The sequence below is a fragment of the Ambystoma mexicanum genome, chromosome 4q (genome assembly GCF_040938575.1).
Source record: "Ambystoma mexicanum isolate Mex_15411 chromosome 4q, UKY_AmexF1_1, whole genome shotgun sequence".
NCBI classification, from domain to species: Eukaryota; Metazoa; Chordata; class Amphibia; order Caudata; family Ambystomatidae; genus Ambystoma; species Ambystoma mexicanum.
This window is the reverse complement of record NC_090928.1, coordinates 231066105-231088912: the sequence shown is the minus strand read 5'-3', so window position 1 is coordinate 231088912 and position 22808 is coordinate 231066105. Positions and strand designations below refer to the sequence as shown.

At 43.9% G+C, this 22808-nt stretch overlaps 1 protein-coding gene across 1 annotated transcript in view; it reads left to right on the top strand.

Annotated features, from left to right (window-relative positions):
- Nucleotides 1–22808, top strand: part of REV3L (REV3 like, DNA directed polymerase zeta catalytic subunit) — a 1615620-nt gene that overhangs the window by 1495773 nt on the left and 97039 nt on the right. Inside the window, exon 29 of the mRNA XM_069607775.1 lies at nucleotides 10767–10957. Coding sequence (XP_069463876.1) covers nucleotides 10767–10957 — 191 coding nt within the window. The remainder of the gene's footprint in view (nucleotides 1–10766; nucleotides 10958–22808) is intronic.

The window sequence follows — 22808 nt, the reverse complement described above, 5'->3', positions numbered from 1 at the left end:
GGTCCATGGAAGGCATTTTGAAGGGAAGTGGTTCGCTAACCCTGTAATGGTGTCCCCTCCCTGGAAGGAAGTGACATTCTTTCACAGGTTGTACTTGATTTGGAACCTGTATCTGATGACAAGCTAGAGACGCAGGAAGCCTTGCTTAATGCAGAGCTACAGGGGAGTTGCTAGGTCTGGAAAAGACCCGGGGCTAAGCTGATGTCTGAACTGTTGGGACTGGGGGCTAGCTAGTCTTTTGGCTGTAGCTCCTGAGATTCTATCCGTGGCTACAACCAAAAGATTAGGGGCTATAGCCCCCTTAGCTCCCCCCTAGCAACGCCCCTGCAGAGCTGTGCTTCTTCTGAGATCCTGTTGGAGATCCTGTTCTTAAGGAAAGAAAATCCTCTCGCTCAGGCAAGTCGATGACCCTCGGGCTTCTGTTTAGACCTGGTACTGGACCTCGAAACGTCCTCTGTGCTTGCACCGCTACAAGCCACAAGGGCCTCTGAGACATCTCCGGTGGGCCTCTGCATTCTTGACAGTGGTAGAAGCAACTTGGCCCTGGAGCGTACTCTGATAATGCAGTGGCTAACCACTACAGGACTTGCGTCCTTCCAGCTTAGCGGAGTGCCTAACTTGCATGATGTCTTGACAAGTGAAGAAACAAACTCAAATGGCTGAGACACGTTGAATACTTCCCTTCACCACGACAATCTTTGCCAAAGAGCCCTCTGTGAAGGCACCTGATTAGAGGAACAGGTCACTCACCTGTGTGGGGGACCGAGACACTACAGGGAGCGTGTGTGGGAATCTGCAGTCGTGAAATGCCTGCCGCATGAAGCGCAGGCTGTAAAACCTTTGAAGCCCGTCAGAGAAAAGACAGACTCAAGTTGCTGGGGGACGAAGTAAACAATTGAAAATGTCTAAAAAATGGCTTTGGGGAAACAGTTGCACAGTAAAAACAAATGGCATGCTATGCAAAGCACCCACTCCCGTTGAAGCAGAAAAAAGGACTGGCGATTGTTGCCGGTGGGCGGGGCTAGCCACCCCCACGCCTTTGCCTCTGTTCCTCCCGAGCAACACACACATTTTTAAAAGGGAAATTCATTTTGTGCTATGCCAAAAGTGTAATAGTCCTGTTCCATAGGACAGACCCCATGAATATGGAGGCAAGGGGACGGGACGTAACGGTATGAAACTAACAGATTTGTCACTAAGAACAAAATAAGGGGCACAAAATACCCCCGACAACCCTCACTTTAAGTTGATGTGTACAGCTTAAAAACAACATGGAATTTAATAATGTCGAACAGAGACTCCCCTGCACTCGGGGTCGGATTGGTTCCTCTGCCTTTCGGCCCGTGGCTGGGCCGAAATCGCCCCTGGGAAGTGGGGGCCGGTTTCTGGCCACGCCTGGGCCGGTTTGAAAAAAAAAAAATTATTTTTTCCAATTATTATTATTTTTTTTCAAAAAGACTTTCATCCTTCTTAGGTCGATAAATGAGTGCCAACACAGGTTGGGTGATATTGTATGCGTATTTGTTCTATAAAAAAGAGCTTCAGCGTAAGTGCTATACAATAACATTTTATCATTTGGCCTTGGACGTCTGCTTGGATTCATAGTAATTTGACAATATGGATCTATACACACAGATATTAATGATGCGTATGGTGATCCATTCTTGTATGAAATGTATATCCCAACCATATTTTTCATAGTGTACTTAGGAACAATGCCATTTGATGCCACTTCCTGTTTTGTCAAGGGGTGAAAGGTTGTGTTTCATCGCTTCCCGGGATGTCACTTTGGGGTGGGGTCAAATTACATCACTTCTGGTGATGTCATCAGAGGTCAAGGGTCGTGAGGCAAGGTGTGGGCCACTTTTATTTGGGTGTCCAGGCCTATTTCTTGTCCCAGTCCGACCCTGCCTGCACTGAAAGCCACATGGACTGAGCATTGTCCCCAAAACAGATGAGTTAAGTAAAGCAAAAAGGCTTAACTTGCGGTAAAAACATCATCCGGTCAGGGATCAGAAAATAGCTAAAAGTTGGGCCGGAGGGTTCCATAGAGGTCTTCGGAAGGAAAGCAGCAAAAACAAAACTTCGAATGGATTCTATCATATTTGTATCCACCAGATTCGCTGCTTTGGAAAATTCTCGGCAGAGGGCACTGTGCACAAGGTTGTGGCGTTGATGTCCCTCGACAGGCTCCGTACCGTGCCGACGTCACCAACAGTATAAGTAGCTCGTGCCACGCCCGTTGGCATAAGTTCCGTTTTTCTGATTGCTTCGCTCTCGAACGGCACGCTTTGAAATTTTCTTCAAGAAAATGTTGTTGTCTTCCACCCCTTCTACTCCCATGACGGGGGTTCAAAATATCGACTGTGGATCAAAAATGTCAATTACAGACCCTCACCGCGTTTGTCTTTGGTGCCTAGGTTCAGACCATCAAACCGGCGACTGTGGCTCCTGTCAGTCGATGACGGAGGAGGCCATTCGTGAGAGAAAACGTAAACTGGTGGTGGGGTGGGAAGCTTCCAAGGCCTCTTCGAAGGCCTCGTCAAAAAATTATAAAAAGTCGAGCTATTCGAAGGAATCTGATCGCCGTAAACATTCTAAGAGGTCTCGATCACACAATAGATAGACGTTCTTCATCTTCTTCATCAAAGAAGGTTAAAAGGAGACATAGATCGCCCTCCTCTTCCTCTGGTAAGTCTTCCGAATTGGTAAGAGGTCCGACTAAGTTGGATTCCCCAAGAAAATGGAATGAATTTAAAAGGAAGATGACGGACTTTGAGAATGCGGCCTCAGCCCCCTCAAAGAAACCTCAAAAGAGCCAGAGCCCGGTCGCTCCGTTGGACGACACAGGGAAGTCAGGAACTACTGTGGAAAGATCCACTAGTAAAGGTAAACATCGAAAATCTCGAGTCAACGTTAATTCGTCGAAGGCTCATCGAGAATTGAGTGTTTCCCTGACACCGACAAAAAAACATAAATTGTCGAAGCCCTTGACGACTTTGTCGACTCCATCAGCGCCGACGGCTTCAACATCGAAGCCACAGGTGTTTTCGATACCTTTGTCAAAGACCTCATCAGTGCCTTCGAAGATTTCTTCGATGCCATTGAAGATTCCTTCGACCAAACTCGAGCACAGGAAAGGAGATTTACTCCTTTACGTATGTCAGACTTTAAGTCTGTCTTCTGTATTTGAAGAAAGTGCCTCAAAAGTTGTTTCTCCTTTTGGAGTACAATATGGTAGCAGATAGGTTCCAGAAGAATTAATCGATCCAGAATCGAAAATGAGAGACCTGTGTGACACACTTCACTCTGCTAGCATTGATACGTCACCGGAGCTAGAGTTTGCAAAACCTGATCCTGCAGAACATGCAGATTCAGGGTACAGGAGTTTGATGAATAGGGTTGTGGAATACATGGGCTGGTGTAGATCCTCACCCACATTTGATCAGGGTGATATGACTGATATATTTGACCAGGGCCCCCAGAAGGACCCAGTTCTCCCCTTCCATAGGACACTTCAGAGGACAGTGGAAAAAAACTGTTAGGTTCCTGATACTGCTTCTGCAATCAACAGTAATTTTCCGAAGAAGTACAGAACTGTGAGTTCTGACCCTGATTACTTAAGGAGGCATCCCACTCCAGAAAGTCTGGTTATTCAGGCAGCAACTTCGTCTAGACAAACAGCCTATCCATCTATCCCCCTGGATAGAGAGGATAAGAAGGTGGACGCTTGGGCCCGTAAGGTCTTTACCTCGGGTAGCATGGCTCTCGAGTCTACAAATGTCACCTGTACCGTGCCAAGGTTCACCCATACCCTGTGGGGACTGCATTTCGGCGGCGGCTGATCATATTCCGGAAGGTGAGGAAAGGGAAGGCTTCCTGAATATTGAAAAAGACAGAAAGGAGGCAATGGGGGAATGTCTCCAGTCTGGACTGGAAACTGCTGATAGTATCAGCAGATCCATGGCTGCAAGCACTGTGCTACGCAGATTTGCATGGTTGAGGAAGTCCGGGTTTGCACCAGATGTGCAGGCCCGACTATTCAACATGCCTTTTGATGGCTTGAGGCTGTTTGGCAGTAGAGCTGATGAAAACTTAGAAAAGCTGCAGACCTCAAAAGCGGCGGGTAAATCTCTTAGCGCCTCTATGCGACAGCCTTAGAAACCTTATTCGGGCTCATCTTCCTGGAGAGGTTGTTCTTTTTTGTACTGCTCCTCTTTTGGCAGAGTAAGAGGACAGGCTATACAAAGAGGTAAAAGAAATGTTGCTCGTGGTGGATGAGAAAAAGTGCAAAACCAGCCTCAGGAATGGCATCTTTGCCCTCAGCCGCTCCTGCAGCCCCCTCCAAGTCACTCTGAGGCCTTATCACACAAAACCCTGGTGGGAGGCATAATCTCACAGCATCTGAAAGAATGGCAGGGCATTACTCCAGATGCTTTGTCACTGGAGACAGTAGCTCAAGGTTACTGCCTAGTGTTAGGTAAGATTTCCACCGGGCTGGTAAATCTTCCTTGCCTGGTTCAACTCCAGAACTTTTTGCTTTTCTAGTGAGATATTTTCCATTAATACCTCAGTGAGTGGGAACCTTTTTCCACACTCACCTGTCTTTAACTCTTTTTATGGGTGTCATTTTTAAGACTCTCCATAGTGTTTTTTTAAAGTTATCATGTCTAACAACTTATTGGCAGTACGTGCCTGTTGTTGCTGGGTTGCCCTAGGGGCTCCCCCTTTAACTTTCTTGTGCTAACCTTGAGTGAACTACAGTTCCCAAGGGTAGAAAGGATCTTTGGATCCCTTTTACATTTTATTCTGTGAAACCAGCACACCCCACCTTATGTGGAGTGCTGGCGAGATACAATGTATCCCCTTTCACATTTAAACTGTAACAATTCTGTTACAGTGACAAGCTTACCTTTAATGGCTGGTGGCAGTGATACCTTTTACTAATTTGGTGCACCTTTACCGCGTGCTGTAATCACAGCTGCAGTAAAGGCACCTAAGGGTGCTCATTTTTACCAAAATGGCCCCTGTCTTCTTTTTCTGCCATTTTAGTGTTTCTTGTCGTTTCTTGTTCCTTCCCCTGACATCCAGGGCGGGAAAATCCTTTGTTTGAGTTTTGTCTTCGGCGGGAGTCCCCTGGACACCCCGCCCAGGCTCCAGTCAGTCTGTAAGCATAGGAAGTGGGGGAGGGGTCCCAAACTTCCCCCTCCTTTGTCTTAAGTCTTCCTTCAACTGGGCCAAATCCCAGTGGGGGGTTGGCTGTCCTGATTGGACAGCCAAACGCCCCTTTCTTGTAAAAATGCGGGGAGAGAATGCAGAGGTTGTGTTGCAGTTCCTGATAAATACTGGAAACCTGGAAGCTGAAGTCATGTCGACCACTGGAACTGAAAACCGAAGAGGATGACGAAGGAAAAGCGGCGGGAATGATTTCCAGCGGCCGGAGAGCCTGCTTTGTAACCGGAGCCTGCTGCAGCCCTTCCTTCTGATCGACCTGGGGACTCCGAAAACGACAACCCGAACCCAGAGCCTGGTGAGACCCACTAGACTCAAGACGACCTGCATTTTGAGCCATCCCACGGGTTGCTGCGACCTTGCGTTCTTGCAATACCCCAATACCCTGGGACCTCCTGCCACTGCGGTGCACGGTCTTCTGAATTCCGAATCTCGCTGAAACTTCGTGGGCATCTTGGTCTATCTCCGGAGACACGAATCAAGTCCGAAAAAGTCCCCTCACAAGAGTGCTGGACCTTTTAAACGACGAGAATTCAACCGCGATTTTCTGTTTTCTTCTGTGCTCCTTGAAAAGGTGCCAATCCCGCAGAACTGCATTCAGCCGCAAGAGAAATCTTGCCTAGAGTCTTCTTCATCGATCCCTGCTGCAAAGTCCCTTCTGAGGTCTTGTGTTCAGTCTCCAGGACAAGGAATCCAGTGACCGGGTATTTGGCTGCAGTCCCTGAAGTTCTCCTGCTGCAATCTCTTCTTCATTGCTGAGGTACTGTGTTGGCTTGGGTATATACTTACCTTAAGCCTGTTGGGATTTCTGTGTAGTCCTGGGGTGTTTTCTGTGATTGGGAGGTCCCTCGTCCAGTACATCCAGTCCCACTGCTAGAATCCTGCTCGGGTGCCTTCTGTGAAGCCCCTGGACCCTCTTCTAACCCTAGAAGTGAAGTACTCACTTGTTTGCCCAGTTTTCCTAAGGAAACTCTGGCTTTTGCTACTAAAGAACTTATTCTAACACTGCCTGTTGGTCACTAGTCCTAGTGACCCCCCTTCTGCCACTGAGAACACTCATGCTTCAAGAATAAGGGAAAGACTTTGAAGGGATTGGGACTTCTGCCTAGAAAAGAAATCAAGTGTTTTTACTTACTTGTAAAGAGTTGGTTGGTAACTGTAATTCTAAGAGTGAACAGTTACAAAAGTTCTTACTGATCTTGGATGTGTGATGCACTATTCTTAAAAGTATGGTTAACATCTTTCCTTCCTTAGCCACTGTTTTGCCAGTCTAAAAGAAAGTAGATGTGAAGGTATTTTACTCTCCTGTGATTAGGTTGTGCCTCTTTACAAAAGTAATGTGTTGGTTTCACCAGATTATTCCTGAAGGGTAATTGTATGAGTGTCCTCCAACTGTTGGTATCACCAGGTTAGTCCTGCTAGGATAACTGTATGAGTGTCGCCCAACTGGGTCTTGCTTCCCCTGACTTGCTGCTAGCCTGTCTTTAATAAGTCTACATTAGGTTGTTGCCTACCTAGAATATCTATTCAGTAAAGTGTGACATTGGGTTTTACTTTCCCCTTCATTGTGAAGTTAAAGTAAGTGGGTTTTACTTACCTTGTGTTAGCTGTGTGCCATCCAAAACAAGTTACAAGAGTTATTGCTTACCTCAATCTGGGGTTCCCTGATTTCCAAAGCATCTGTAATGATATATTACATCCATTAGGTTTTGCTCACCTGGTATAACTGTGTGTTATGACACAAGTAGTTATAGGTTTTTACTGCACCTAGAATAAGTGTTTCACTATTCACCAAAAGTATATTGTCCAGTTGACTGTTTATGTGATTTGTTCCAAGAGTTACTGTACAACTGGAAGGGCCTACTGTCCTTGTATTACCACAAGTAATCTAAAAGTAACCATTGGTCTTTTACTCCCAAAGAATAGGCTTGGCCTATACTAAATGTGTATAACAAGGTTTTGACTTCCCTAGAACTACTGTTAGGTGTTCCAAATAAGGTCTATACTTGGGTCTGTGTACTTTCAAGTATAGTGTTGTGTTTTATATTGTGATTTCATATAATGTCAGTATTTACTTAACCCCTAGATTTACCTGGGCCTACTTGTATTTAGATAAATCCTTTATTTTTATAATACATAGTGTTTCAGTGTTTCTTTGGATCATTTGTATTACAATTTTCACTTGTACTGTATCTACTGCCCTCTCTCCCTCCTAAGATAAGCCTGGCTGCTCTGCCTACGCTACCATGTACTCAGGAGGTACAGTCTTATACTAAGAGTGGAGTCTTGTACTGCCTCAGTTGAATGGTTTTACTAGGCCCTTAACTGGACTTCAGAAAAACTGTCCTAACACCTACCCTTCCTAAAAAGGCCTCCGGACCATCCACCGGGAACCAACTCTGTCAGAATTCCAGATCCGCTCCTTGTGCAGGAAATTTGAACTCTGCTAGAGAAAGGTGCAATAGAACATGTACCCGTAGCGGAGAGGAACAAGGGTTGTTATTCCCCCTACTTTCTCATCCCAAAGAAGGGCAGAGGATTGACACCCCTCTTGGACTTAAGAAACTTGAACAAGTTCCTCAGGAAGGACAAGTTCAAGATTTTAACCCTTTCTCAGATCCTTCAGGCTCTTCAACTCCAAGACTAGTTGGTATCATTGGACCTTCATGATGCTTACTTTCATGTGCCAATCCATCCCAAACACAGAAAGTACCTGAGGTTCGCGGTTAGCGGTTCTCCCTATCAGGTTCGAGGTCTGCCATTCGGGCTGACCTCCGCCCCGAGGGTTTTCACCAAGCTGATGGTGGTTGTGGCAGCGAGTCTAAGGAGAGGGGGGATTCACATCTACCCTCACCTGTCGCTTCCTTCACAATCTGGGCTTCTCCCTCAATTTCAATAAGTCCTACATGATACCACCCCAAAAGCTCCAGTTTTTCGGGGCAGACTTGGATACTTCCTCCTGCAAAGCCTCACCTCCCGAGGTGAGGGCTCTCCACATTCTGCAGATGGCCTTCGATTTTCTTTGGTTGCTCGGCCTCATGGCATCCTGCACTTTTCTGGTGCCACAGGCTCGACTGAGTAGGAGAACTCTTCAATGGGCCCTCAGAACTCGGTGGTCACAATTCTCGGGGAGTATGCCGGATCTTCTGCAAGTTCCGAGCGCAGTTGCTCAGGATCTACTATGGTGGGCTTGTAACGACAACATCCTCAAGGGCGAATCTTTTTGGCAACCATGGCCGGAGATAACAGTAGTGACGGGCGCCTCACTCACGGGTTGGGGAGCCCACATCAACGATCTGACAATCAGCGGTCGTTGGTCTCCATCGGAGTCCAAACAACACATCTACCTATTGGAGCTGAGGGCAATCACAATAGCACTGAAGGCCTTCCTGCCCTCTGTACAGAGAAATTATCTCCTGATAATGAGGGACAACATGGTGACCATGTACTACCTCAACAAGAGAGGAGGCGTAGGATCACTACCACTGTGCAGAGAGGCAATGCAGCTCTGGTTCTGGGCAATAAGAGGGAATCTCTCTTATCGGCAGTTCACCTAGCCGGAGAGCAGAACACAGCGGCAGACACTCTGAGCAGGCAGAGCACAGTCTCCCACGAGTGGAAGCTAGCTCAGGAAGTCTGTCTGAAGAGCTTTGCCCTTTGGGGAACCCCTCAAGTGGATCTGTTCGCGACCACGGTCAACCGGAAGTGCGAACAGTACTGCTCAAGGGAATTTCCTCAGAGAGGAGCTCTAGGAGACGCATTTGTGGTGGACTGGAAGTTTCCACTTCTGTACGCGTTTCCTCCAGTCCCCATGATTCCTCATGTAATCAGGAGGTTGAGAAAGTTCGGGAAAACCATGATCCTAATTGCCCCGGATTGGGCCAGGAGGACGTGGTACCCGGACCTTCTGGACATGTCCATCTGCCCTCCAATACATCTTCCGCAAAGAGAGGATCTTCTCTCGCAAGAGGAAGGTCGGGTTCTCCATCCAGGGGTCAAAAACTCAACCTTCAAGCATGGTTTCTGAGAGGTTGAGATGCAAGGATTGAGATCTTCCGGATGACGTAATAAAGATTTTGCTTTTGGCCAGAAGGCCAGCAACTAAATCCCTGTACCGATGTCGTTGGAATAAATTCAGTCTCTGGTACAGGGATAAGAATGTGGACCCTTTTCAATGTGGCACCCCAATGTTGCTTTCTTTCCTATTGCATCTAGCCAATCTGGTGCTCCAGATCGGGACAATTAAAGGATATCTAGCTGCGCAGTCCATTTTCAAGCGCTCCTCGGAAGAGGTTTCCTACTTCAAAATTCCATTAATCATTCAATTCTTGAAAGGGCTTACTAATGTGTACCCTCCAGTCCTGTTTCATGTCCCAATTTGGGATTTAAATCTGGTACTTAAGTTTCTAACTTGTATACCTTTTGAGCCTCTGATCTCCTGTCCCTTGAGGCTTCAAACATTAAAAACTGTCCTCCTTGTGGCCTCAACATCAGCCCGCAGGGTTAGTGAGTTACAGGCTCTTTCATGCAAACCTCTGTATACTACTTTTTAGAAGGACAAAGGGGTTTTTAAGATTAAACCCTCTTTCTTACCAAAAGTAGTTTCTGACTTTCACTTGTCACAAAAGATCATATTACCAACGTTTTACCCTCCTCCTCATTTGGGCAAAGAAGAGGAGAGATTGCATAGACTGGACCCTAAAAGGGCTCTCAGTTTTTACATTTCAAGAATGTCAAAATTGCGTCAGAATGACCAACTTTTTGTAGGTTATACTGGCCATAAATTGGGATTAGCGGTGACTAAACAGACTATAGTCCGCTGGATCATTTTGGCTAGAATGGAGTACTACAGATTGGCGGGAAAGGACCCACCGGATGGGCTTCGAGCCCATTCCACTAGGGGAATGTCTACTTCTGCGGCTCTGAAGAGGAGTCCCTGCAGCAGATATTTGTTCAGCTGCAACATTAGCATCAATGCATACCTTCATCAAGCATTATTGCTTAGATGCTTCTTCTTGCAATGAAGGTTTATTTTCCAAAGCGGTACTCCATTCCGTCCATGACAAAAATAATTAGTACTCCCACCTCCAAAATTACCACTGCTATAGGAGTCTATCATGGGAGGACACAATCCATGGGAGGGGCGATGAGGAATACGTGGGAGGAACATCGAGTCGAAAGAACGTTACAGTTGGTAAGTAACTTGTTCTTTCTCAACACACCTAAACATTCTTTTATACCCAAAGTGAAAAGATACAAAGTACAATTCTCTCACTTCAAAATGTTACATGAAGCACTAATGTTATAGTTGTGCTGAAAGCTGTAATTGTGTTTTTTTTGTATCAACAGTATTCTAGATGAAATACCATATTTTTTAAAATCACTTCAATAACACTAATCCAGTTTCAAATCATGTTGTCACTGTGTGGTAATACTGACATGAAGAGCATGCTATTGCACGGTTGGCAGATAGGACATTATTTTACAATTAACTGGTTTTGATTACCAATTTATATTTTTGTTTTGTTCCTTAGGTTCTTGAGCGTTCAGTGAAGCTGCTCTTTGAAACGCGAGATATAAGCCAGATAAAACTCTATGTGCAGAGGCAATGTATTAAGTTGCTGGAAGGCAAAGCTAGCATGCAAGACCTTATATTTGCTAAGGAATACAGGGGAAGCTCTTCTTACAGGCCTGGAGCCTGTGTACCAGCACTGGAGCTTACGAGGTAAGGATGATATATGTATGCTCAAATGTTCTTGATCAGGAGGCTCATCTTTTGTCGCAGCTGCACTGTGGCTGTACTGAAACAATTTTATGTATTTACTCTTATACTAGTGGGCTTAATTGGTCTCTTCAAGTAGCTAACAGATTGCTTTAAATATGAAGTACAGTATGTTTGTGTATGCTTGAAAGTTTGCTGTTGGTCAAATCGATTTCCACAATGGATCGTTGATGTTTACTACTTAGGCTGATGCCCTCCTCCAACTTGGGTAACTGGTATTTTAAGAGCAACTCGGAACAGGTTATTGCTGTATTTTATACTCTGCATACTTGATTCTATGCGAGTGTCGCTGAACATTGAGAGCCATTCTCTTCTATTTCGATTTGATTTGTAAATATGCATATAGTCAACCAAGACTTTACATATATTTGAATACAGCAAAAACAACTTGCAAGTAAAAAATAGCAAAACATCTAATCATCGCACATGTTTTTCAATTAAAAATCAATTAAAACCACCAACTTCTTGACATCTCACATAATAAAATATTCAGTTTAAAACCCCATCACACATTTGTTAAGAATATTCAAACATACCACATAAAAGGACATCATATGAAATTATAAATTAGCATTGTTACCCTTTAAAAGATTTTCCCACATCCCTTTCATATTTTCCACTTCATATGTATTATTATATGCCTTTACATATTTCAATCTTCTGGTTAAGAGATTCTCGCATTGGCATATTAAATGTTCGGCTGTTTCAATCGTTAATACTCTGCACAGTCTGCACCATCTGTTGTTAGGCGTATTACCACATTTAGCTCCCAAGTTTTCCAAGGTGTCAACTGCATTCAATTTAAATAACAAATAGTTTCTTATAGTTTTACTGTCTGGAAATGCAAATAGGTACCTGGGTATTTCACTGTGGGTAATCCAATATTGGATAAAAATTCCACTATTTGCTTTGGTTGCTAATTGAATCATGTCTCTTTCTTGACCTGCCTTGTGTATTGCATATTTCAGGAGACGCTTAATTCTAGCAGGCGAGCAGGTTAACCATACATTTGCATTCTCTTTTGCCCATTTCAGAAAGATTTCTCATATACATTAGGGAATTGAACACCAACCTTTTCTCAATGGTATCAAATATTTGCATTAGCTCCACAATAGTTGTTGCATTATCCAACCTAAACAACTTCGCATACAACATGGCAATTTTATATTCCAGAGTATCAGAGACACACATCAGATTGCATTCTATGTATGAATAGTCACTAGTGAGAGATTTGTGTAGTCTGAGTAATATATTTAACATTTTCCCTTCAAATCTAGTTAATTAGACTTTGAACTTTTCACCCCAGTTCTCCATATAACGAACATGGCATCACTTTTGCTGACTATAACATCAATATTGTGTTTAATGAATATCCACCTAGTTTCCCTATGAAATGGCTCAAAGCCATCATGACATACATACATTTACTTTTAATCTCTTCTATAGTGCTGGTTGAAACGCATGTAGTTTTATGGAAACAAACCAACTTTTTTTCCTGGCAGTTCCTCTTTTGTGTACTAATAATTGTTTCTGGGTTTTGCACATACAACATAATGCCTCTTCATTGTTTCTTGCACTAGACCTTCTCTTAAGTTTCAATAATTAATAGGATTCACATGAGGCTTGTGTGTGTGTGTGTGTGTGTGTGTGTGTGTGTGTGTGTGTGTGTGTGTGTGTACCAGCAGCTGTTTACTCCAATCTTCTGCTAATTTGCAATCCAATAATGTGTGGGTAATAAAATGGCTCTCTGCGTTAATTTTGGTTAAGTAAGATTTAACATTCTGCAGCTAAGGAATACCCTTAGCGCCTGCTTGAAGAATTTAGGACTTTATGATACCCTCCGTAAATCCGGCCTTCGGGTTCGACTGCCTGTCAGGATTCCAGGGTACACTATAAGATTTTCACATAAGGGCATTCATTGTAAAGGTCTTTTTAGGAGTTCATTCACAAATACATGTCTGAAACACTTTAGTTGGAGGAGGTACAGCTGTGGTGGTTTTTAGGTGGTTGTAGTTTGTATGGGTTATGGTTTGGAACAAAGAAACGAAAGAAACCTTTCCTTAATGAAGTTTGCAGGAGGCCTTTCTTTCCCCAAGGCAAGATGGAGCCTCTATTCAGCAAAAGTGATTAGAGGAGACTGGCAGTGAGGTAGTTCGGAATTCTACAGGGAATTCTAAACTGCCTTTGATTCAAGTATTCAAGGGAGCAGGTTGCAGTTTTTCAGAACAATGGTATATTTAAGTACAGTTTGAAGAAGTTCCTATCCAGAGAAAAAATTGAGAAGAAGAATATCTTAAACTGTAGCAGTAGAAGGAATCAGTCCACGAAGGGTTACTGATGAAGAAAGTGAGCCAAGTACAGAAGGAGAAGAAAGCTAAGTGCAAGTGATTGTCTTGTTTGTGATAATTACTAATCGGCTAAGCGCAGAGAAAGAAACTGTAAGTCAGCGCTCTGCGAGTAGAAGAAGGTCGCTGAGGTTAAAGTGTTTAACTGCAGTTGTAAAGTTCAATTGTCGGATTACGTAGCAGCTGAGGGACCAGCGTTTCGTTTCTGCAGTACGCGTGTGATATTGCTGGGTGCGCGCTTCTCTTCACCTTTGTTAAAAGCTACGCTAACCCATTAATTAGGCCGCGGGTCTTTGCCGTCGGGTCGCGGCACTGATGTTAACCACTTAACTTTGAATAGGTTTAACAATACTAATGTAGTTTAAATTGTAAATAGTTAATTACAAACTAGCATCTCGCGCTGTTTCGTTTCGGATAGGTTAGAGTAAGGAACCTTCTGACGCACCAGTTCAGCCTGCGTCGAGTATTGCCATTGAAACCCTCCGTGACGAAGAGCTGCTAGCTTTTATTCGACAGGATTATCGCCGCGCTCAAGTTCAGAAGAATTTATCGAGTTCTGACACTCATAGTGGCACAACCAGAAGGAGACAGCAGTTCGCAGGGTACGGACGGTGTAGGAGAAAACTGCAAGTACTCTGATCCTGGAACTGTTACGAATCAAAGACTGTAGAGTGTTACGTCGGCCTAACATGAACGTTTGTCGAGCAGAGGACAGGCTGAGCTGCTTAAAGAAGACTCATCTGAGCAACAGAGTAGACAGAAAACTAATGAACTACGCAACAAGCACAACCAGAAGGCAAGGCATCTGCTGAGAACTCTCACGGACTCTACTAGGCCATTTGGTCTCTGTAATGCCCCTGCCACTTAATTTTTTTATCAATCCGATTCTTCGAGAATTTTCAAATGTTTTTGTGGTAGTGTATATAGATGATATCTTGATTATTTTCTAAGGAGTTAAAGGAATAGTTCGCCAAAAATGTTTTATTTCAAAACTAGATAGGCAATATAAAAAAAAAGATTGACATTTTTTTTTTCGAAGTCCCTGTGTGAAAAGTGAAAGCCAAGGCAGGCAGAAACACAACGGAGGAGCCTGAGAAACTTAGAAAGAAAAACCGCAGCGATTTCAAACACAATAACGTTGTATTTATGTTTGCGGTCGCTTCAAAAGCTACTGCAAACATAAATCCAACGTTTTTAAAGCTGCGGGTTTATTTCTAAGTTTTCTGGGCTAGTGCTTATTTAAAAAAAAAAAATAGCACTTACCGAGATGCAGCTGTAGCTTTTCTGCCTGTAGTCTCCGGTCCGCGCCCTCCGAGTCCCGGCACCAATGAAGGAAAAACCACCCAGTGGTAGCTTTTGTTTACTACAGCTGGCTGGCCTTTCCTTCATTAGTGCCACAAAAGCAAAAGCCAGCACAGGCGGGCATCCATTTCACAAAATGGATGCGCCCATGTGCTTGCTTTTTAAATTTTTGAGCTTGAATTGCTCAAAATTTTACATAGGGACTTCGAAAAAAAATGCCATTCGTTTTTTTTTTATATTGCCTATCTATTTTTGAAATAAAAACTTTTGGGCAAACCATTCCTTTAAGTCAACATGAGGAACACGTTCGGAAGGTTTTGATCAAGTTAAGGGAAAATCAATTGTTTACTAATCTAGAAAAAAGCCAATTTCACACTGAGAGGGTGGAGTTTTTAGGGTTTGTTTTGTCTCCAGAAGGACTTGAGATGGATTCGACCAAGGCGAGGGCTGTGAGGGACTGGCCACAACCCACTACGGTGAAAGATTTACAAAGCTTCATTGGATTTGCACATTTTTATCTTAGGTTCATTCAGAATGTTTGGCAAATTGTCTCTCCTATTACTAAGCTATTGAAGAAGGGAGTTAAGTTTGAGTGGAGTGTGGAATCTGAGAAGGTGTTTCAGTTCCTGAAAGAGAAATTTGTGACAGGACCAATTTTATTGCACCCTGACCTGGAGCAACCTTTTTTCTTGGAAGCGGACGCTTCAGATTGCACGATGGGGGCCGTGTTGTCACAATGTCATTGAGTCACTGGACAACTTCATCCGGTAGCATTCTTTTCAATAATGTTTTCTCCAGCGGAACGGAATTACGCTTTTTCTGATTGAGAATTGCTGGCCATGAAGGCGGCTTTCACTGAGTGGAGACATTATTTGTTCGGTGCCAAACATAGAGTCACAGTGTTGACTGATGACAGGAACTTGACCTTTCTTCGGTCAGTGAGGACTTTGACCCTGAGGCAGTTACGTTGGTCATTGTTTTTCACAGAATATAATTTTGTCATCTTGTCTAAACCAGGGCGTCAGAATGGGAAGGCTGGCGCATTGTCTCGCTGTATTCCTCGTAATGTGAAAAGTGATCCCTGTGCGCCGATGCCTTTGCTTTTGGAGAAAAATGTCATTGGAAAGATTGAAAAAGTTCCAGATTTTCGTGAAGCAATACAGCATTTGTGGTCCGAAGACAAGATTTTGAAGTAGGTAGCTAAAAACCCTGAATGTCAAATTAAGGAGGGACTACCGTTTGTGGGATCCAAATTGTATTTACCATCGGAGGAGTTGCGTATGGGGGCATTGAAGGATTGTCATGATTCATTGTTGGCTGGACATCCTGGAACTAAGAAGACACTTGATCTATTACAGAGAGAGTTTTGGTGGGAGAAGATTCAGGAAGATGCTGAGAACTATGTAAGAACCTGTTAGATCTGTATTCGTTCTAAGTCAGACCATCCAAAGGCAGCAGGATTGTTGGTGCCTCTTCCGATTCCACCTCGCCCTTGGCATACTGTATCAATGGATTACATAGTGGATTTGTCGCCTGACAAGGGTTGTTCTACTATTCTTGTGGTCGTGGAAGTTTTTTCAAAGGTGGGGCATTTTATTCCCATCAAAGGGGCAACTACTGCTACTTCATTAGCTCAGGCGTTTCTGCAAAATGTATTGAAGTTGCATAGTTTGCCTAGTCAAGTTATTTCGGATCGCGGGACTCATTTTGTTTCGAAGTTTTGGCAAACATTTTTGAAAAGAATAGAAAATTGACATACATTTAACCACCAGTTACCATCCCAAGGGTAATGGTCAAACTGAGAGGGTCAATCAAGAGTTAGAGAAGTATATGCGGTTTTATCTGGGTGCTGAGCAGGGGTGTTTGGAGTTGCTTTTGTTAGCGGAATTCTGCTATAATAATTCAGCGAAGAATTCAACTTCTATGTTTCCATTTTTTGTCTATCAGGGTTCCATCCACGGTTCTTAAGAGGAGTTGTGTTGGAGGAGGTGCCAAATGTGGAGAGTAGATTGGAGGCTATGGGACAAAATTTAAGATGGGCAGTTCTAGCCTTGGAAAAGAGTAAGTTCATTGATAAGAAGTTTGCTGACAGGAAATTGCAGAAAGGGCCTGATTATAAGGTTGGAGATAGAGTATGGTTGTCGACTAAGAATTTGGAATTGAAGGGGAGGAGTACATTTAGTCCACGTTATAGTGGGCCATTTGAGGTGGAGCAGGTTATTTTCTTCGGTCTCTGTGAAATTGAAATTGCCACCAGGGTTAAAGATTCATCTGACGTTCCATGTAAATCTATTGAAGATTTGTAGAGGAGACTCCAGAATTCGTGAGGCCCCAGGTCCAGTGTTTTCGGGTGATGAGAATGGGTATGAGGTTCAACCCATATTGGATTCTAGAGTGGTTCGGCGTCAACTTCAGTACTTGGTGGATTGGAAGGGTTATGGACCAGAGGAGGGAGCATGGGTGAAAGTGGGAAATGTTTATGCCCCAAGGTTGGTTAGAAGGTTTCATCGGTTACATCATGAAAAAGGTTGGCTCTAGGACAGGGCATTACAGAGGGGGTACTGTCAGGATTCCAGGGTACACTATAAGATTTTCACATAAGGGCATTCATTGTAAAGGTCCTTTTAGGAGTTCATCCACAAGTACACGTCTGAAACACTTTAGTTGGGGTCGGGGGTACAGGTGTGGTGGTTTGTAGGTGGTTGTAGTTTGTATGGGTTATGGCTTGGAACAAAGAAACCAAATAAACATTTCCTTAATGAAGTTTGCAGGAGGCCTTTGTTTCCCCAAGGCAAGATGGAGCCTCTATTCAGCAACAGTGATTGGAGGAGACTGGCAGTGAGGTAGTTCGGAATTCTACAGGGAATTCTAAACTGCCTTTCATTCAAGTATTCAAGGGAGCAGATCGCAGTTTTTTAGAACAGTATATTTAAGTAAAGTTTGAAGAAGTTCCTATCCAGAGAAAAAATTTAGATGAAGAATATTTTTGAAACCGTAGCAGTAGAAGGAATCAGTCAAAGAAGGGTTGCTAATGAAGAAAGTGAGCCAAGTACAGAAGGAGAAGAAAGTGAAGTTCCAGTGATTTTCTTGTTTGTGATAATTACTAATCTGCTAAGCGCAGAGAAAGAAACTGTAAAACAGCGCTCGGCGAGTAGAAGGTCGCTGAGGTTAAAGTGTTTAACTGCAGTTGTAAAGTTCAATTGTCGGATTACGTAGCAGCTGAGGGGCCAGCATTTTTTTTCCTGCATTGCGCGTGTGATATTGCTGGCCGCGCGTGTCTCTTCACCTGTATTGAAATCTATGCTAACCCATTAATAGAGCGCGCAGGTCTTTACCGTCAGTTCGCGGCACTAATGTTAACCACTTAACTTTGAATAGGTTTAACAATACTAATGTAGTTTAAATTGAAAATAGTCATTACCAGCTAGCATCTCATGTTGTTTCGAATAGGTTAGAGTAAGGAACGGGAGCCGTACAACGCACAAGTTCAGGCAGCGTCACGTATTGCCGTTGAAACCTTCTGTGACGAACAGCTGGTAGCTTTTCTTCACCAGGATTATCGCCGCGCTCAAGTTCAGAAGAATTTATTATTGAGTTCAGACACTCGTAGCGGCACAACCGGAAGGAGACCGCAGTTTGCAGGGTACGGACGCTGTAGGAGAAAACTGCAAGTACTGTGATCCTGGAACTGTTACAAACCAACGACTGTAGGGTGTTACGTCAGCCTACCCTGAACGTTTGTCGAGCAGAGGACAGGATGAGCTGCTTAAAGAAGACTCATCTGAGCAACAGAGTAGTCAGAAAACAAATGAACTATGCAACAAGCACAACCAGCAGGCAAGGCATCTGCTGAGAACGCTCACGGACTCTAGTAAAAGACTGAGTGGAGTACCAGGAAGAGGAGTTAAGTGAAGAAGCAAATGAACTAGAGACTTTCTCATCTTCAGTTTTAAGATTGCTTATTTAAAGTCTTGCCAGAGACTCTGATAAAATATTAAAGGAAGCCTATTAGCTAATCAAGCATAGGCTGCAGGTATTTGGGGAAACATGATGGGCATGAAGATAAGGTAAGAGTGGGTAGGGAGATAAGTGAAAAGTAATTGGTTTTGTTATGATTGTGTTTAAGTCCTAACAGCTTCACCCTTGAGTGAATCAAACAACTCCACACTTTACCAGTCTGGGAAGAATGCAGAAGCAATGAGTGCAGTGAAGATCTGCGTTTATTTTATCCCAATTCCTCTTTGCCCTTGGGTTTGCCAGCCAGGTAGTTATATCAGCTAAGAGACTATTGGGCAGCAGACTTGAGGGGTCTGGTGGGCCAGCATCACTCCCGCAGGAAGTAATAGACTGGACCTTACACCACCGTCGCAGCCAGTTTAGAGTGGGCTGAAGTTTCATAGCATTTTAGATGAAATGTAACCCTAATTCCACACGGGCACATGTTTGGACACAGAACGAGGCAAACCTTATTTTTTGCTTAAATCATTTTCTATTATTTAGGTGCCATGTTTGTGAATACACATAGCGAGGCTTATTATAAAAGCGCAAAATGTATTTTAGCAGCTGGGTTTTTACAGATTTCTAAAATTATTACCACCACCAAATCCCCACCCCACCCCCAAATTGCTGGTTTAATTCTAGAGGCCGGTTTTGTAATGTGCTGCCACCAGTTAGATGCTGTGAAAATGGGATATTCAAATTCTTTAATCTGGGGTATAGCAATATTGTTGGTCCACATTGTAGGAAACTTAATACATCGATTTCCCAGGTAACGTACCATAATGGCTGACTTGCCAGCCTTGACTTGTAAATCAAAGGCATTCATGAATCTTGTGTATACGAAATGAAATTCTGGAGTGCGTGGGGGATACATGCAATGAAGACCATGTTGTCAGTATACACGAACACCGGGAATGCAACAAGCCCTATTTTAAGCATATCGGCCTCAGCCCGGGTGAGGATCTCGTGCAACTTATTGATGTGCATAGGAAGCAGCAGGGGTGCTAAAACACACCCTGTTGAGCACCCGCGTGCACTGCAAAATACACTGTGCAGTGGCCATTAATGACACTCTAGCATTGGTACCTTTATGGACCGCAATAAGAATATATAGGATCTCCGGAGAACACTCTATAGACCCAGAGTACAAGCCAAACCTTATGGCAGTTAGCTTTATCTATGCTATACTCGGGTCCATAAGGCTAAATAGATTGATTCTTTCTTGAAATGCAACTTGCCATTGTCAAATGCAGACTTAATGCTTGTTCGCTCGTCCCAAGCCTGGGTGAAAGCCCAGCTGGTTAGCTGATAATTTGTTATTGTTGAACACCCAACAGTCCATCTTGGACAGAACTATTCTTTGAAAATATTTTGACGAGAGAGTCCAGTTATGAAATTGGCCTGTAGGAGCACGGATTACCTCTGTCCCCCTTTTTAGTTTGGGCTATTTATTAGGTGTCACTTGCGAAATATTTAAGCCAAAACTATTGCATTAGAGTACAGATAGGAGAAATGGCATATGAGGGAGACCCAGCTTGTAGTTGTTGTTTGGTTATTTGCCCACCTTATCGTGTTTCGTGCGACCGAGGGCCTCTAGAGACTCAGTATGCGTTTAGGAAACGTCTAGTAGTGGTCTAGTGTCACACGCTACACGCCTAAGCCTCATCAGCTTTGCTGGAACCAGCTCGCTCGCGTCACAATGCTTTTTGCTTGCAGGTACGCTGTTCCGTTCCTTCTGTTTTTCCTCCCTCCTTGACAGTGCTGCCCGTTAGGTAGGTTTTCATTTTTATGCACAAATCTCCTCTACATGTGAGTTCCCCAGCACTTTTTGCTGGACTACTGGATTTTTTTGTCTGTTCCCCTGAATGAGTGGGAACCTTTTTTCCACACTCGCCCATTCTTTTACCCTATCTTTTGGGATACTTTGTTTTTCATGTTATATCTTATTCTTGGAGTTATACTTTCCTCCAAGTTATATGGAATAGGTCTTTTGACTTTTGCATCACATAGCACTCTGTGCAGTGTTTATGGGAACCTTTTGCACTTGCCTTTTAATTTTCTGTTATAGGGTATATTTTTATCCTTCCTATCTTTTATATTGTGAGATCAGCATACCCCACCTTATGTGGAGTGCTGAGGGGTTACACTGTATCCCCTTTCTCACTGCTCATGTAACTTTTTGGTTACAGTGACAAGCTAATCGGAATAGCTGGTGGCAGTGGTTTTATCTTATCTACTATTGTGCAGTTTATACTTTCAGGAAGTACTTACAGCTGCGTTAGTGCACAGAAGGGTCTACATTGACCAAAATAGTGACTGTGTTCTTTTTTCACCATCGTTTGCTTATCCCTTCTTGGTCCTTCTTCTGCCGTGCTGGGTGGGGAGGTCCTGATTTGACTTTTGTCTACGATTGGAATCCTTTGTGAAGCCTGCCAGCCATAGTGTGTCTCTGAGGACAGGAAACTGGTGAACACTCAGAAACTCTGCTGGTCTTTGTCTTCTGGTGTACCTGCCTGAAACAAGTTCCAAATGGGAGGCAGGCTGTCCTCAGAGGACAGCCACCACCCTGAGTTTGAATGGTGCATGGGTGCTGATTTGCTGGGTTCCTGCATATGAGATCTGGATCCTGAGGCTGAAGACCAGTGACCCCTGGAACAGAAAAACTGATGACGAGGAAGAGGACAGATGTCCACAGCTACTTCCAGATGAACGGAACTACCCTCTGAGTAATCGCTGCTGCCCGACTCCTCTTTCCATTAGACTGGTGGGTCCGATCACTCTGAAGACAACCTGCATTTTCAAGCCATCACACGACAAGCTGTGACCTTCACTGGATGCAAACAGCGAATACCCTGGGACCTGTGGTTTCTGTGCAGTGCATCAACCTCCGATGATCGAATTCTCCCGAAACATTGGTGGATTCCACTCCTTTAAGTGAACCCTACCAGATTGCTGGACCGTGAAAGTGAGCCGAATCAACCAGGTGGTAATCGTTCTTCACTGGTGTCTTTAATAGGGCACCAAAATCACAGAACCCCGAAGAATCCTTTGTCTAAAGCCTCTTCACTCGACTACTGCTGCGAGATCCATTCCAGTGCCCCTTCTTTCGTCTGCATGACCAAGAATACGGTGACTGGGTCTGCTGTTGCTGTATCATGGGGGCATTGTGCTGTATCCACTTCTTCACTCCTAAGGTACTGTGAGACTCTGGTAGAATTTACCTAGAGTAGCGTTGCTGCTCCTGTGTTGCTGGAGTGCTGATTCGTGTGTTTGGGAGTTTGCCCATGCACATTCTCCCAGGCCTAATCTCTGTGAGCCTGCAGGGAGACTTCTCTGAAGTCCCCAACCCTTTTTCCAACCAAAAGTGTTGCTTACTTGCAACAGAAAAATTCCTCTGGAACTTTTGAACTTTCTACAGCTTGTGCCTTACATGTGTTCCCTCCAATCTGCCTCTGAGACACCCATAACTAGATAGGCATGGACTTCTAAAGTATATGGTCTCTGTGAAATAATTACAAGTATTTACCTGCTTTATGTTGATTTTGTTTCATCCATTTTTACCTGAAACAGATATTCTGAAAGTTATTACAAAAGTTTGACTTGCCATTTAATTGCATACTGGCATTCTGAAAGCATTACAAAGTGGTTTACTTTCTCTGGATATAGCATTAGTTCTAAAGTTACTTATTGTGTGTGTTATAGTGCGTACCTTTCAGAAGAATTGCTTACCTTCCCCAGCATGGGGTCTGGCATGGATTCACATGCTTGTGAATATTTCTCGTCATCAGGCTGGGAATCTTTCGTGAAAGAAAAAACATTTTCACTTTAAAACTGTATTTCTCTTCTAAACCAATCACTGTCCTCTGGGTCATCCTGCCCCATCCACTGACAGTCCTCTCCCTAAGACCCACCTCTGGCAGCAATCTTCAGATTTTTATTGCACGCTTCAGTGTTGATTTTTGTTTCCACCATAGCCTGTGTGCTCTTTCCTCATCAGCCAGCAACGGGGATCCATTGTTGGTGAGGTTTTTATGCCCCTCAAGGGAAGTTTCTGCAAGGTCGTCTTGTCCTACTTCACGCCCTTTGGCCATGACAGAGGAGAAAAAGGAGGGAAGGACCTTCTTCACGCCCTGCACCAAAGGCTTGCT